Source organism: Sciurus vulgaris, assembly GCF_902686455.1.
Source record: "Sciurus vulgaris genome assembly, chromosome: X".
Taxonomy (NCBI): domain Eukaryota; kingdom Metazoa; phylum Chordata; class Mammalia; order Rodentia; family Sciuridae; genus Sciurus; species Sciurus vulgaris.
In genome coordinates, this window is record NC_136471.1 from 101,751,042 (window position 1) to 101,766,856 (window position 15,815).

At 37.4% G+C, this 15,815-nt stretch overlaps 1 protein-coding gene across 8 annotated transcripts in view; it reads left to right on the plus strand.

Annotated features, from left to right (window-relative positions):
- CASK (calcium/calmodulin dependent serine protein kinase) overlaps positions 1 to 15,815 on the plus strand; it is a 358,268-nt gene that overhangs the window by 221,020 nt on the left and 121,433 nt on the right. For all 8 annotated transcript variants that reach the window (XM_079122840.1, XM_079122842.1, XM_079122843.1 and 5 more), the window contains exons 6-7: positions 7,113 to 7,215; positions 13,524 to 13,699. In XM_079122840.1, the coding sequence (XP_078978966.1) occupies positions 7,113 to 7,215; positions 13,524 to 13,699 (279 nt within the window). The remainder of the gene's footprint in view (positions 1 to 7,112; positions 7,216 to 13,523; positions 13,700 to 15,815) is intronic.

Sequence of the window (15,815 nt, forward strand, 5' to 3'; positions counted from 1 at the left end):
AACAAATGAAACTCACTATATTACAAAGCAAAGGCATAACCACAAGGAGAATTCTTTTAAGTGGCTTTAAAATAGGATGGGGTTTTTCATACATAAATTTAGATCTATGAAAAAGTTACAAGAACAGTACAAAGAATTCTGGATATCTTTCACTAAGATGTTAATCCCTTGTTAACATTTTTCTGTATTTGGTTTATCTTTCTTGATCTCTCATTCTTTATTTATCTATCTATATTTCCTGGAAACAAGAAATTCTTTTATATAGCTAAAGCATAATAATCAAAATCAAGGAATTTACATTGGAAGAATACTGTTACATAATCTACAGACCTTGTTCCAGTTTCATCCATTATCCTGATAATATCCTTTGTAGCAAAGTAAAAACAAGATCACACTTGCATTTAGCTATTTTATTTCTTCCTTTCATTTAATGCCTTCCTCCGCCACACCCCATACTGGGGAGTGAGCCCAGGGGTGCTTTACCACTGATTACATCCCCAACCCTTTTTATTTTTTATTTTGAGACAGGGTCTCACTAAGTTGCTGAGGCTGCCTCAAATTTGCAATGCTCCTCGCTTCAGCTTCCTGAGCTGCTGGGATTACTGGTGATGCCTGGTCACTTAATGTCTTTAATCCAGGACTGTATTTGAAGCATATAAGCCGGTTACTTTCTAGAATGCCTCACATTTTGGGTATGTGCAGTTTCCTAATGACAAGATCTGGTTGCATGCTTTGACAGGAACATTACAGCGGTGTCACTCAGCTCTTTTCAGCAAAACCTATCAGGAAGTTTTTGCTATCCACTTGATCCCATTACTAGCAGGATTAAATTTGCTAGTTTCTGCCAGATTTATTCCCTGTAAAATTACTATTTTCTCCTCTGTAATTAAGTATCCCATGGGGGGGCTGGGGAGATAGCTCAGTTGGTAGAGTGCTTGCCTTGCAAGCACGAGGCCCTGGGTTCAATCCCCATGACCGCAAAAAAAAAAAGTATCCCATGGCATATTCTTTGAGATATAAAATATCCTATCGCTTTCACCCTCTAGACATTCTTTACGATTCTTGCCTGAAATCAGTTAGAATGATGAAAACTGCCAAATAATGATTTTCAACTCCAGCATTTCTTCTGCATTTAATTGGTTTCCTACTTAAAGAAAGAAAAGCTTTTCCTTCTCCCCCATACATTTGTTTCCATATGTATTTATGTCAGCATAGACTCATGGATTCTTTCTTTACTCAGGAATAAGACATTATTTTTTAAAAATGTTTTTGGTAGTTGTAGCTCGGCAGCATGCCTTTATCGTATTTGTTTATTTATATGTGGTACTAAGGATCAAACCCAGTGCTAGGCAAGCACGCTGCCACTGAGCTACAGCCTTGACTGGGCTTATTTCACAGTATATCTTAAAGACCAAAGGAACCACAAAGAAATCATAAACAGCATACAGTGGTTTTGTTGTTGGTGGATAGACATTGTTATTTTAAAACTATACATGCTGAAGGACAAAGCAAATGAGTAATTATATTAATATTATTAGGAACCAAGATGATTTGCCAAGTCAAAGAAGTAAAAACCCTGTAATTGAGTGGGAAGAAATATCAGTGTAAATTTGTAATTTATTTTTCTCCTTCTTAAAAAATACATTTTTACTATCCTTAGAACAAATAAAAATACATTATTTTTAGCTCTGTCCACTGAAAACTCAAAGCATCATAACTCAGTAGTAATAATATGTCTAGCACCCATGTTATGGCTTTAAAAATCTTTTCCCACTAAAAAGAAGTGGAACTCCTTGGAGAAATGGCTGATTCTGGGACAAGAAGTGAATGGGATGATGCCTGGGACATCATTTTTGTCCTGAAAGCAACAAAGTTAACAAACTCCTAGAATCTTAAGAAAGGAAATAGGAGCCGACTGACTTAAAGGGGTTCCCACTGCCCAAACACAGGACAATTTAAACATCAAAATGTAAAAAGGGCAGCAATTGCTTAAAATATATCAATATAGAAACCTCTTTAAGTTCATAACAATACAAAACACCTTCACTGGTCAACTTCGAAGGTTGCCTAGAAACCAACTTGCTCTTCTGGAAATAGTTCATAGCACCTTTGTTTGTAATATCAAAAACCAAACAACATAAGAAACAGCTGAAATGTCCATCCACAGTAGAATGGACAAACTGGTATTTTCATATAGGAGAATACTTAGCATTAAAAAAAGGAATTACTAATCACAGTGGAATGGATGAATCTCAGAAATATACTGATTGAAATAAAGTCTTACATAAAGGAGTGCATATCATGATTTCATGTATATGAAGTTCTAAAATAGGCAGAACAAATATATGGTGAAAAATATCGAATAGTGGTTTGCACCGTGTGGGGGGTGGCAGCAGAAATCTAATAAGAAGGAGATGAGGAAGATTTCTGGGATAATGATGATATTTTGATAGGCATTTGGATTACACAGATGCATGCAATTCTTCAAAACTAACTACTAAGGTTTGTGCATTTCATGGTATGTAAATTCTACCTTAAGCAGTTTTAACACATATTACATTCTAATAACATGTATTGCTGAGGTGTAATAAAAAGTAAGATGGATTTTTTTTTTTGTACTGGGGATTAAACCCAGGGTCACTCAACCACTGAGCCATATCTCTGGCCCTATTTTGTATTTTATTTAGAAACAGGGTCTCACTGAATTGCTGAGGGCCTCACTAAATTCCTAAGGCTGACTTTAAACTTGAGACCCTCCTGCCTCAGCCTCCCAGGCTGCTGAGATTACAGGTGTGTGCCACCATGCCCAGCAGTAAGGTGGATTTATGGAAGGATAAATAGTTGATAAAAACAAATGTAGAAAAATGTTAATTGTAGAATCTAGGTGGTGAATAAGTGGCTATTTACTATAACATTCTTTTAATTTTTTCTATCTTTAATAGTTCTTACAACAAAATGGTGAGTCAAATCTCCATTTTGGAACCCCAGATTACAGACCTAGGCATCAATGGCTCCCAACATTATTGAGTGAAAAGTTGATGGAGAATCTTACTACGATGGGTCAGGCAGAAAATGCCTGATCCTACCACTGAATTCTGTCACTAAAAGGAGGGTATCAGACTTTATATTCTTCCTGAGGCAATACAATAGTTACCCCACAGATGAAGTATCAGTGCATAAAACCAAAATTGAATCTGAATATAATGAAGATTCTTGATCTAGCTACCAATTTACAGGAAATGCAGGAGGGCAAAGAATATATTAAATGACACCATGTGGGTATAATTAACCAAATCCAGACTGTGGGGGATTCCATGGGGGAAATTACCTAGTATCTTAAATCAATGACACGAACACTGAAAAAGTAGACACAAAGAGGAGGATCTCTAATACAGTCGTGTATGGACCTTGGATCCCATTTTGAACCAACTTACAATAAGAAGACATTTTTGAGATAGTTAAGAGAAATGGAATGTGGTGTATTAGATGATATTTTTTAAATACTGCTTGTTTTATTGGATGCAATGATATTATGGTGATTTTTTAAGTCCTCTGTTAGAAATACTGAATTATAAGAAGATGAAATGATAGGATTTGTTTTTAAACTACTTGCACAAAAATAAGTAAATGGTTGGGGGATAGGCCATGCAAGAATGGCAGAATGGCAATAATTGTCAAAGCTAGGTGCTAGGCACATGGAGTTTTATTAATCTATTTTCTCCACTTCTAAATGTTAAAAAGTTCTTAAAAAAAAAAAGAAAGAAACTTCCTCAACTTCACATTCTCTTCTAGCTACATCCCATTTCTCCATTCCTGATAGAGCAAAACTTTGAAAAGTATCCATACTTACTCTCTCCACATCAGCTCTTCCCATTCTCTCCTGAAACTGGTTCAGTGGGGATATTTGTCTCCATCATGCCACCAATGCCACTCAATCAAGGTCACCATGACTTCCAAGTTGCCAAATCTAATCATCTGTTCTCAGTTCTCAATTGAAATGACCTTCGTAACATTGACCACTAGTAATCATTCCTTCTCAAAAAAAGCTTCTTCATTTGGCTTCAGGACACCAAATTCCGATTTTCCTCCTGCTTCAGTCTCTGTTTTTTCTTTTTCCTTTCTAGATTATTCTCATTTTCCTGCCCTCAAATACAGGTACACACAGGGCTCAATTCTCCAACCTCTTCTCTATCAGTTGTCATTCCCTTAGACTTAATTTATTATCATTATCTTGGCTATAAATACCATTAACATGCTGGTGATTCTCAAATTTTCATTGCTAATCCCAGCCTCCCCTCTACCCCATCTCATAAGATCTCATGCTCAATATGTATGGAACCGAATTCTTAATTCCCCTTACAAGCTCTTTCCTTAGTATTGCCCATTTCAGCAAGTGGTATCTTCATTTTCACTTAGTTGCCTAGGACAAAAACCCGCCTATCACACTTGACTTGTCTCTTTCTCGCACACCCATATCCAGCAGCAATTGCTGTCAGCTTTACCTTCTAAACATAAACTGAATGTGACCACTTATCATCTCTACTTCTGTCACTCTAGTCTAGTCCACGTCACCATCTTCTCCTGCCTGGTCAACTGCAGTGGCCTCCTAACTGGCCTCCTTTCTTCTACTTTTGTGCTCCTACAGCCGCTCATCCACAGGGCAGCCAGAATGATCCTTTACAAACCCCTGCTCAAATCTCTCCAGTGGTTTCCCATCTCGATCAGCATAAAATCCAGAATTTTGATTATAGCTTCAAGATCCTAGATGATGGAGCCTTTGATCATCTCTCAGACCACATTTCCTGCCTCTTTCTTCTTCACACACACTTCCTTCCTTCCTATTCTCTAAACATAGCAACCCTCCCCATCCCCCTGGACCTTTGTATTGACTGTCTTCTGCACCTGGAGCTTCCTTCTACATGGCTTGCTCTTTCACTTAATTCTAGTCTCTGTTCAGATATTACCCCTTTAAAGAGGCCTTCTCTGATACCCTCCTCCAAAAAAGTAAAATGGAAGCCCCCTAATCTCTAAACCTGTAACATTTAATTCCTCACCAGTTTAATTGTACCTTATAACACTTAATGCTACCTGACTTTACACTCTATTAATATTTTTTGGTACTGAGGAATGAACCCAGTGGTACTTAAACACTGAGCCACATCCCCAGCCCTTTTTTTTTTTTTTTATTTAGAGATAGGATGTGCCTGAGTTACTTAGGGCCTCGCTAAATTGCTAAGGCTGGCTTTGAATTTGAGATCCTCCTGCCTCAGCCTCCTGAGCCACTGGAATTACAGGGGTGTGCCACCGTGCCCAGCTACATTCTATTAATTTTTATCTATGTGTTTCTTTACTTTCTATCTTAAGCTCAAACTTCATGTCTCATCTCACTTCAGGATTTATAAAGAGTGACCAAATCCTTATGAGGATGAGAATTACATAGACTGAAGTATAACATTAACTTTAGCATACTCAACAGACTATGAAGAGTATATACCACAGGCTTCCAATTTAAGTGTCTACTTCTCCTTCCTAACAAGGTGATAAAAACGCTCCCACAGGCATGGCCAGGAGACTCTGCTTGGGTCTAGGTTGTATTTTCTTCTCCTACACTATGCCCACCCTTTCCTAGGCTTGCCCATTTGCTGTGCCCCACACTAGAATCATACTAAGACTCTTGACCTTATTTATTACATTGTTATCAATCTCCTTGAACCAGCTGAAAGTTCTTAGTGAGAGCAGTCATCATGGTTGTTTTCTGTAGAGGTTTGCTCCCTCTCTCCCTTGTCACTACCTTGTCATGCTATCTTCTCACTCTTCACTTGCTTGTTTTCCCTCTGATTTTCTTTCTCTTGCTCTCACATGCTCGTACACACTTATATTTGAGGGCTCATCTTTGTGCTAGACTCTTTTTTAAAATTTATTTTTATTGTAAACAAATAGGATACATGTTGTTTCTGTTTGTACATGGAGTAACATGCTAGACTCTTTATAAAGACCTTTAAACTTCTTTGGACAGCACTACTTCCAAAGTAGAATCCTGATGCTCTCATTGGGTGGAATGAGGACCCCTTCCTCCTCTGTGTATCATCATCAAACATCTGTCTGGGTATACTAGTTCAGTTTTATTGCAGTTTTTTAAAGACTATCATGTCAGCTAAAACTGTATCATTTATGAATGAGAAAGTATAGGAGAGAGTGAAATATTTTGTCTTTTGGTCTAACAAAGTTTATCATCTTTACTAACCCATATTTTGAGAGCAGGTCAATGTAGTATTAGGGATATTAGGAGAACACAGTATTAAAGCAGAGACCAAAGGTCCCCACAATTAAATTCTGTCCTGATACCAGCTCCAATAAGCTTCCAGAAAGAGATAAATATAGATGAGAAGGTCCTACAAATAAATCGTCGTTGTTACCACAAGGCATATAGTATCTAGGAAGCCCTGGTCAAGCGGGCTACTCTTTGGGGAGGATTTCTTGCTCTGAACCAGAGACTGACCAGGTGGTCTCCTTCTTCACTTCACTTCCCTCTCCCATAGAGAGAGAAGACATTCTCAGAAAGGGTATTGGATTCCCAGGGAACAAGGCTCAAATAAAGTCATTAAATCCAAACACCTATTTGGTACTCCTCTTACTCAGAAGAGGAATGAAAGAAGAAAAGAAAGAGGATAGGAGAGGAAGGACCAATCACCATTGGATAAAGAAAGTTCTTAGGGGTAAGGGCCAGGATATAATGGCTCTGTAGGTCAAGTCAGAGGTTATAAGAAACATTTTGGCCACAAAGGTAACATATCTTTTTCCTGAAACACATCTAGACTACCAAAGAAAGATAATATTGCATAAAAGGGCAGAAAATGTATCTGTATTTCTTGAACATCCATACTTTCTGAGTAATTCTTAGCACCTTATTCTAATCTTGGAAGCATGTAATTCCTAAAAATGATTGACTAAAACAGGTAAGTCTTTGGACAAGTCAGCCAGAAGTGACAATAAGAAGTTTTATAAGTATTACTATATTATTATGTTATTCCATTTTGAGTGAATTGAATTGTTTATTTTCAACTAATCCTTATCTCTGGGTTTGTTTTCTGTGTGTCTGTTTTTCTTTTCAGCCCCATTGTGTTCTCCTTGCCTCAAAAGAAAACTCAGCACCTGTTAAACTTGGGGGCTTTGGGGTAGCTATTCAATTAGGAGAGTCCGGACTTGTAGCTGGAGGTAAGACCACATTTAAAATATTTTTCCTTCAAAATCTGGTCACTTTTAGGTTGGTTTAAAACTTTCAAACTAAATACTAATCCAACCTCAGTGTTTCATACTCCACTCCACCCCACCTCACCCCACCACTACAAAAGCACCATTGGGCAGTTTTGAATTTAATAACTTAGTAGTCATAATAGAATTTTTGCCCCTTAAGAATAGACTCTGGGGCTGTAAGGGTAGCTCAGTGGTAGAGTGCATGCTTAGCATGCCCAAGATCCTGGATTTGATCCCCAGCACCAAAAAAGTAGGAGAGGGGAGGAGGAGGAGGAGGAGGAGAAGGAGGAAGAGGAGGAGGAGAGAGAAAATAGACTATCTTTCTACTCATTGTATCCCTAACATGTAAAAGAGAAGACGTCCTACACAGATTAAAACAATTTTCAAAGGACATAATAATTGAGGCCGTAGATGCTTTTAAAGTTGAACTGTCCAAAGTCAAATCTACAACATATGTAAAACTTTCAGGTTTACATTTATGGCTAATTTTTAATTTCATAGTGTTTTCTGTTTTTGATTCATCAAAGAACCTGCTCAGGCTATCAACCTATGTGTTCATGGACTGCAAGAAAATGTGAATGCAGGCTGATTTTATTAACCAAAGCAAAGCATCATTTTAAAAATCCCAATTTTAAACTGGGAATACAAAGAAAAAAAAAGTTTTAAAAAGAAAGTATACCTAGGCAGATACTAATTACAGATTCAAGTATTTGGGTTTTTTTTTTTTTTTATTCCTTTCAATAGATTCCAACTCAGAACTTTTCGTTCTCTTCCTTAGTATTGCAAATTGCATAGTTCTCCTTTCTATCCATGATCAGTCTTTTAGTCAGGGCTTTATCTTTTCCATCTCAAAGTACTGCCAGGCTTCACAAGGAGGAAAGTACAAAAACTATTAACAAAACTTCTTAAACTAATTATCCTTTAAGACTGCTGGTGTTAGATTCAAGTACGTGACAAATAATAAATATAAAAATAATAATCTCGTTGCACAGGATATTTCATGCAACTTAATTCATTATAGCTAGATCATCAAACAGTGATAAGTTAGACCATCTTCTGAAAAATGAGCCATGGCTTATAGTTGTATTCCTTAAATCTTTTTTTACCATCTTAACTTCTAAAATTAAATTATGTGTAAGTTTTCCTCTAGTTTTGCATTCTTTTCCAGCTAATCCTTTCCATTAATATGAGAAACTGCAAACTGAGTACAGTTTCAAATAATGCTGTATTCACCCCCAGTTCAAAACTTTCTGTCAATGACCAGAAGACTGAGCAAAAGGTCAGGCAGTAGAGCACAATTTAATCATAGACCTTCGAATCCCATGTTTGCAGGGGGCTTAATAACTTCTCCAATCTTATAACTGATGAATTCTCCCATAATAGTTCCCCAAAAAAAGATTGAACTCTGATTTAATTCCTCTGATGGCAAAGAATTCATTATGTCCCAGGACAATTCATTTTTGGAAAATTCTGGGTGTTAAAAAGTTTGTCCTTGTATTAAGCAGAAATCTATCTTTCTGTAACTTCCACAAAATGGTCCTAATTCTGACTTTTGAAGCCACTCTGAGCAATTTGCCTCCTTCCGTATGATAGCCATTCAGATGCTTGAAGACAGCTACCATGTCCCCCTAAGTATTATCCAGATTACTTCCCAAGGTTAATGGAGCTATTCCTTCTATAAACTGGTCCTGAATCTCCTCACTGTCCACAAAGATGAGGCCAGAAATGAATACCATAACTACAGATCCAGTCAGGCCTGTGTGCACAGTGGCATTGGGCTAGCACTTCTTTTTGTTCTGGGTCTTACCTTTCCACTAGGTTCCTTCAATGTCATTAGCTGTTTGGACAACTACATAACACTAGTGGCTCATACAGATGTTGCCATCAACTAAAAATCCTAAGATTTTTTTTAAACAAATATTGCTGGTAAACCAAGCTCTCAAATGTGTTATGTGTACAGATCATCCCTGTGTTAAGAAAGCACAATGAGCCGGGCGTGGTGGTGCATGCTTATAATCTCAGTGACCTGGGAGGCTGAGACAGGAGGATGGCAACTTCAAAGCCAGTGTCAGCAACTTAGGGAGACCCTAAGCAACTTAGCAAAATAAATAAAACTAAACTAAATAAAACTTAGCCCTGTCTCAAAATAAAATATAAAAAGAACTGGGGATGTGGTTCAGTGGTTAAGTGCCCTTGGGTTCAATTCCTGGTATAAAAAAAAAAGATAGTGCAATGATAAGAAATAATTTGATGATTACTTCCCCAAGGTTAATGAGATGAGTTGAGATGAGATGAATTGAGTTCCTTTTATGTTATATATTGGCCGTTTATAATGACTTTCTTTCTGTTCCTCTAAATCTTCATCCTGTTAGTATTCAGAATGTCATGGGCTTCATATTTTATTGTGCATCTTGCTTGAGCAGGAAAAGTAGATTCATTAGATTTACCTGGATATTTTCTCCATGGTAATCTTATTTTCTAAAGTTCGTGAATCTTTCCCCCAGATTGTATTTTGAAAGCTAATTTTGAATCCCCAGTGTGCCATTCAAAATTTATTATTTACTATGTTTTAGAATTAAAATACTTTCTGATAGTCAACATATTGTTATTTCTTAACATAGACTTACTTATATTCTTGAAATAAGTACTGTAAGCATGACAGTATGTATTTTTTTTTCTTTTTGCGGTGCTGGGGATCAAACCAAGGCCTTGTGCATGCCATACAAGTGCTGTACCATACAGCTACATCCCCAGCTGCTTTATAATACTTTTAGAAACACAATATGAGTAGATAAGGGATGAAAGATTTCTCACAGAAAAAAAATCTTTCTTGTAGTTGAAGGTGCTTTTAAAATTTTGCTACTATTTATCAACTTTGAAATCGAAAGTTACTTTCTTGTCACTTGGAATCTTTGATCACAGAGTCCTTCAACTAGAAAGGGGTTCTCGTCTTTATAGGTGCCATATAGTAAAAATCATTTAAATATATTTTACTTCCCCTATCTGAAACTCAGCTGTTTGGAGAAACAAGTAGGAACCTAGAAAATAATTATAATAACAGCAAAACTGTCACTACCCTTAAAACCCATTCATGATCCTCTCAGTTGACATCTAAAGACTTTCTCTGAGGCTGACCTACTCCCATTTTTCATAAAGTTGTATAGATTTGAGTTCCTTCCTAACTTGCGCCTGCCATTCCCTCTGGTTGGAATGTCTTTTGTCATTTTATCTATCTGGTTAACTCTTATTATTGTTGAAGGCTGCACTAACAATTGTCTCCTTTTAAAAGTAGGCTGTTCTTAACCATCTGAGTTAGATAGTACTATTCCTTCCCTTCCGTTTTACCAGAACCATCTGGTCTCTATTATCTCCACCTAACACTTGATGCGGGGACTCGTGGCTGTAGCAAAGACTGAGATTTGTAAGGGGTAGGAGAACCCCCTACCATCATGTCTGAGATCTACCAAGCACATGAGAAATTGCTATGAAATGAAAGAATGTTCTTGCTAGTCAGTTTCCCATTACTAGCAGATTATAAACAACAAACTAGGGGAAGCTGGAACTGGAGTAAGCATAGCAAGAGAAAAGAAATGAAAGGCTGATGGAAAATAAAATACAGTAAGCAAACCCTCAAACTTGGAAAACACAGCAGCCTTTTAATAGCAACGAAATTGACCTTTACAAACCTTTGGAGTTTCTGAGGGTGCTCTCTGTTCTACAGTAGGGTTTTTTAAGTGATGTCAACATTGACAACTCTGAGTCATCAAAACAGGTTAAATTATTTGCAGCATCCTGTGTAAAAGAGGTCAGGAAATTGTAGAAAAATAGTCATACAAAAATTATTAAAGTAAAAAACATTATGTGCATAAAGGTTCCAATCCAAAAAGTATTGAAAATGTAGCTATTTAGAACCCTGAGGTTCTAGGTAGAAAAGTTTTATTATATTATCAAAATATAACATTTCAATGTACATCTGAAGTATTTCATCAACAGTGACATTTAATTTGGTTTGCTAATTGGTTTCCTGTTCTTAGAATTTTGTGGTCAAAGTCATAAAGTCAAGTGGTCACAATGAAGGAAAATTAGTAACAAGGAGTTTGGGGAAGTTGGTGTATAACAAAGGTTAACTCCAGTCCTTTTCACTTTCTGCCAATGTACTTGAAATAAAAGGAACATTTCTGTATATTCTTTTGACCATGGTGTTCCTTGATCATCTATGAGCAAATTCTTTTTTTTTTTGTTTGTTTGTGGTGCTGGGAATCAAACCCACAGCCTTGTGCTTGCAGGGCAAGCACTTTTCCAACTGAGCTATCTCCCCAGCCCTGAGCAAATTCTTAAACCCAAAGACATACATCTTCCCCAAGAATGTCCCTAGAATTGGGTAGTCGTCAATCCAGATAGATGGAGAAAACCTCCTCAGGATGGTTGAGACTGGTCATGGTGGCTCTGATTATTCCTAGTGTGGAATTCCCTGTTTTGAGTTGCTTGACCCTTTCTTGTATGGGAAAGTAGTAGGAATCAAGTTGAATTCCAGGGAACCTCATCTGAACCCTCTGCTGGTACCTATCTGGTGTCCTGGTACCAGTATCCTGAGTGGTACCCTGGGCTCTTTCCCTGCTTCTCCTTGCTCCTGCCAGCTCCCATCCATCAAAACAATGCTCATCTCCAGTGGCCCCTCCCTGTCCAGGCTGCTAATGAAGTAGGAGGCTTAGCTCTCGTGGCTTTAGCTTATTTATGCTACTCAAGGAAGCAAAATGGAACAATCCAGAAATAAAAATATTTCTGTAGCCAGGTCTTTCTAACCAGTACAGAGATTTCACTGATCTGTTAGACATTTTAAATGAACACATTTTCACAATTCGAACCCTAAACTTAATCTCTTCTATTCTGTGGGGAGGAAGGAGACTCATAATGTCCTGCAACAAAGGAACATCCCCAGTACACAAGCTGAGAGCTGTATTATCTTTCTCTGTCCCAACTGAGTTCAGTAAACACTAACAGACCTTGGTCTCCAGCTGGACCAAAAGATTTCTTAAGTTATTTTAAAGCTCTGAACCATAGTTCTGGGCTCTAAAGTATTTGTGCAAATCTCAAAGTAAAAATTATATTGAACTTAGTATGATCAGACAGACTAGCAGAGGGAGGAAGGGGTTGAGCCTGCAAACATCTAGAATGACTGCCAAGTCTAGTCAGCAGTGCCCCATCCCATGGTAATCTCACTCAGGGTACAGCTTTTTATTTCACAGAAGAAAAAAACTCCCCTTGGAATATTGAGTTAAAGATGGCTATTAATGTGCACACATCTGGTATCAGATTCCTTCCAGAAAGCTAGTTTTTGATAGAGAGGGGGGGAAAGGAAAATTCATTAAAGAAGATGGTCAAAGAGGAGCTAATGGGAGGAGCTTCATAATTTAGCTTTGGTATGTGTCATGTATTTGCTGTCATTTATCTTCAAATCTTAATGTTAGGGAGCTGGAAGCAGTGACTTGTGCCTGTAATCCCAGTGGCTCAGGAGGCTGAGGCAGGAGGATGGTGAGTTCAAAGCCAGCCTCAGCAACTTGGTGGAATCCTGTCTCAAAATAAAATATAAAAGAAGGTTGGAGGTGTGGCTCAGTGGTTAAGGGCCCCTGGGTTCAACCCCCAGTACCCACCCCCCAAAAATCTTAATATTAGGAAGAAGCTAAGACTAGTTCCTAGTCTAACAAAGTACCACTAACCATTGTTAACTGCTACAATCAACCAAACAGGACAGCAGATTCAAATTCATATTGCAGCATTAGGTTTTATTGGGTGATTTCCATTTGGCAATCAAAAGTAATCTTTTTGCCACAGATTTTTTTCCCTCATCCCTGAGGTCTCCTTTCCCTGCCTCTATCTCTGCCCAGGGCCGGCCTCTCAGCTCTTTCCTGGCCAGTTACAGACTCTGTCTATAGATGCTTCCACCTACCTCTGCTCCAAATTAAAAATTTAAACTTCTTTGTGAAGCAAGAAATAACATTAATTTCTACTATGTAGCATGCAGAATTCAAGAAGGACTACCAGGGGCCTATCCTGGGCTCAATTTTCAAGAAGTGATTAAGAGAAATAATTCTCCCCCTCCCCCTTCCCCTGCTGTGAACTTCATTTTATGGGAAGAGGTGACGAGAGGATATTTATCTTGGCAGACTTTTCATTCTGATTGTGATCACTCTATTATTTTCAGTTTTCAGATGAAAAACTCTTGTTTTATATCAACAGTTTTCCTTCATGTTGTTGTTATTTAAATGTAGGACGCGTCGGGACGCCTCACTTTATGGCCCCAGAAGTGGTCAAAAGAGAGCCTTATGGAAAGCCCGTGGACGTGTGGGGTTGTGGCGTGATCCTTTTCATCCTGCTCAGTGGTTGTTTGCCTTTTTACGGAACCAAGGAAAGATTGTTTGAAGGCATCATTAAAGGAAAATATAAGGTAATGTCTTAGGGCCATTTAATTTTTCCATTGAAATTCGATTATACTGAAAAGTGTGTTTTGGTGCTGGGCGTGGTGGCTACGTGCCATAAACCTGGCAAGTGAGGAAGCTGAGGCAAGAGAATCACAAATTTGAGGCCAGCCTCTGCAATCTAATGAGACCCTGTCCCAAAATAAAAATAAGTAAATAAATAAAAAGGACTGGGGATGTGGCTCAGGGGTTAATCCCCTATGGGTTCAGTTCCCAGTACTAAAGAAGAAAAGGTGCCACTTACTTTCCAAGATAAACTTGAAATGTCAGTATCACAACTATGGTCCATAACACAATCTAAAGGCTTTTTGATGAGACTTAAACGTTGGTATTCTTTGGCTGCTATGTGTTCATGTCCTATCATTACTTGTAATTTAGTGAATTATTACTTTGATTATTTAAAAAATTTTAAAAAGTCATTACTGACTACTGGCTGTATTAGAAAGAGGTAAGGACTTCTTGAAAATAAACTGAAGATGGATTTCACTACCCCAGCTCTTCTACTTGTTTGCCGATAATACCACATCTAGCCAACAAGAGACTAGGGAACTGGGCATGGGAAGCATGGGAGAGTACTGTCTGCACACCAGGTCAGGGCACTTTGGGTCAGAGAGATTCTCTTTCCTCTCATTATTATGAAACTATACCTTCTACTCAACAGAATCGCTATTTCATTTTTGGCCATGCATGGCAACATAAAACAAGTTTATGTAACACTAGATTCCCAATCCAATGAGGCCCCCCCCCCTAAAGTTTTCTTTCCAATTCCTTAGTAATTTAGAATTTTTTTGTGGGACGTGGGGAAAAAAAGAGAAAAAAAGATACAGTATTTTCAGATTTGCGGTCTTATCCTCTTAAGCCCTAACTAAAGCTCTTGGAGGTGAGAATGGTCTAGACTTTTGTTAGCCCTGTACACCACCTGCTCATAAGTAACATACAGGTTTGTCTTGTTTTATTTGGTGTAAGATCTCTGCCAAAATTCTGCTAACAGAGGAAGGTGCTTTTAGAAATAGACTTTTCTCCTTAGTCAGTTGGCCATTGGGGAATTAAATCAATACTTTGAAAGTAACTAAATGTCTCAGGAAATTGCTTGTGACTTATTATCCCCTTCTAATCCCTGGAAATTGTGAGTGGCTATCAGGAAAGCACAGCCTGGGTTTTCTGTTTGAATTTTGAAAAATCAAATAAAGTCACAGAAACTAACAAATAAAAAGAAACATAATTTTAGTAATACATCAGCATAATGATAATTATAGCAATAATGGTAGCTGAGACATAACATTTGGTATGTGCCAAAACTTCTCTAAATGCTTTACTTATATTAACTCATTTAATACTCTCAGCAATTTATGACGTGGATACCATATAATAAAGTCTCCCACCTGCCTTTTTGAGTTATAAGCACTTGCTAATAATAGAATTCTTCCTTTGTGTTTGTTCAGTTACTAACTTCCTGGTTTCCAAGGCAATGTGCTTCATTCCAACAGCGTCTGGTATTTGATTTTGCCTATTTTTAAAACATTGAATGGTTATTTTTATTTCTTTGTAAGAAACTTGGACTGTTCAAAATGTCCAAAAAATAAATTATTTAAAATTTCCCTGTTCCTAGGAAATAGTAAAAGTATTAGCATAAGTCAGATGGATAGCAGCAGATATCATAATTTCTGTACCTGAGATTTGAAGTTTTGAGGTTAAAAACTTGTTTACTGTTTTATTTGACTGATCTCACCTCTCACTTTTCTTCATGGCTTTCCTTACAAAGGTCCAGGTTTTCAGCAGCTTAGTTTGAGGTATAGATTCCTCTTTGCCACCTATGATGAAACTCTTGGGTCTTTTTTTAAAAAAGTATACTGTCATATGATTCTGTCAGTATTTATTATTACTTTTTATTATAGAAATTTTCAAACAAAAATAATGGATGGGGGAGTAATATTGACCATATTATATTATTATATTCTGTACATGTATGAATATGTAACAGTAAATTCTACTGCTATGTATAATTATAATGTACTAATAAATATGTGGAAAAATAGTGTAGAACTCCAGTTTTAATGGTTAATATATAGCCAAGATTGTTTTATC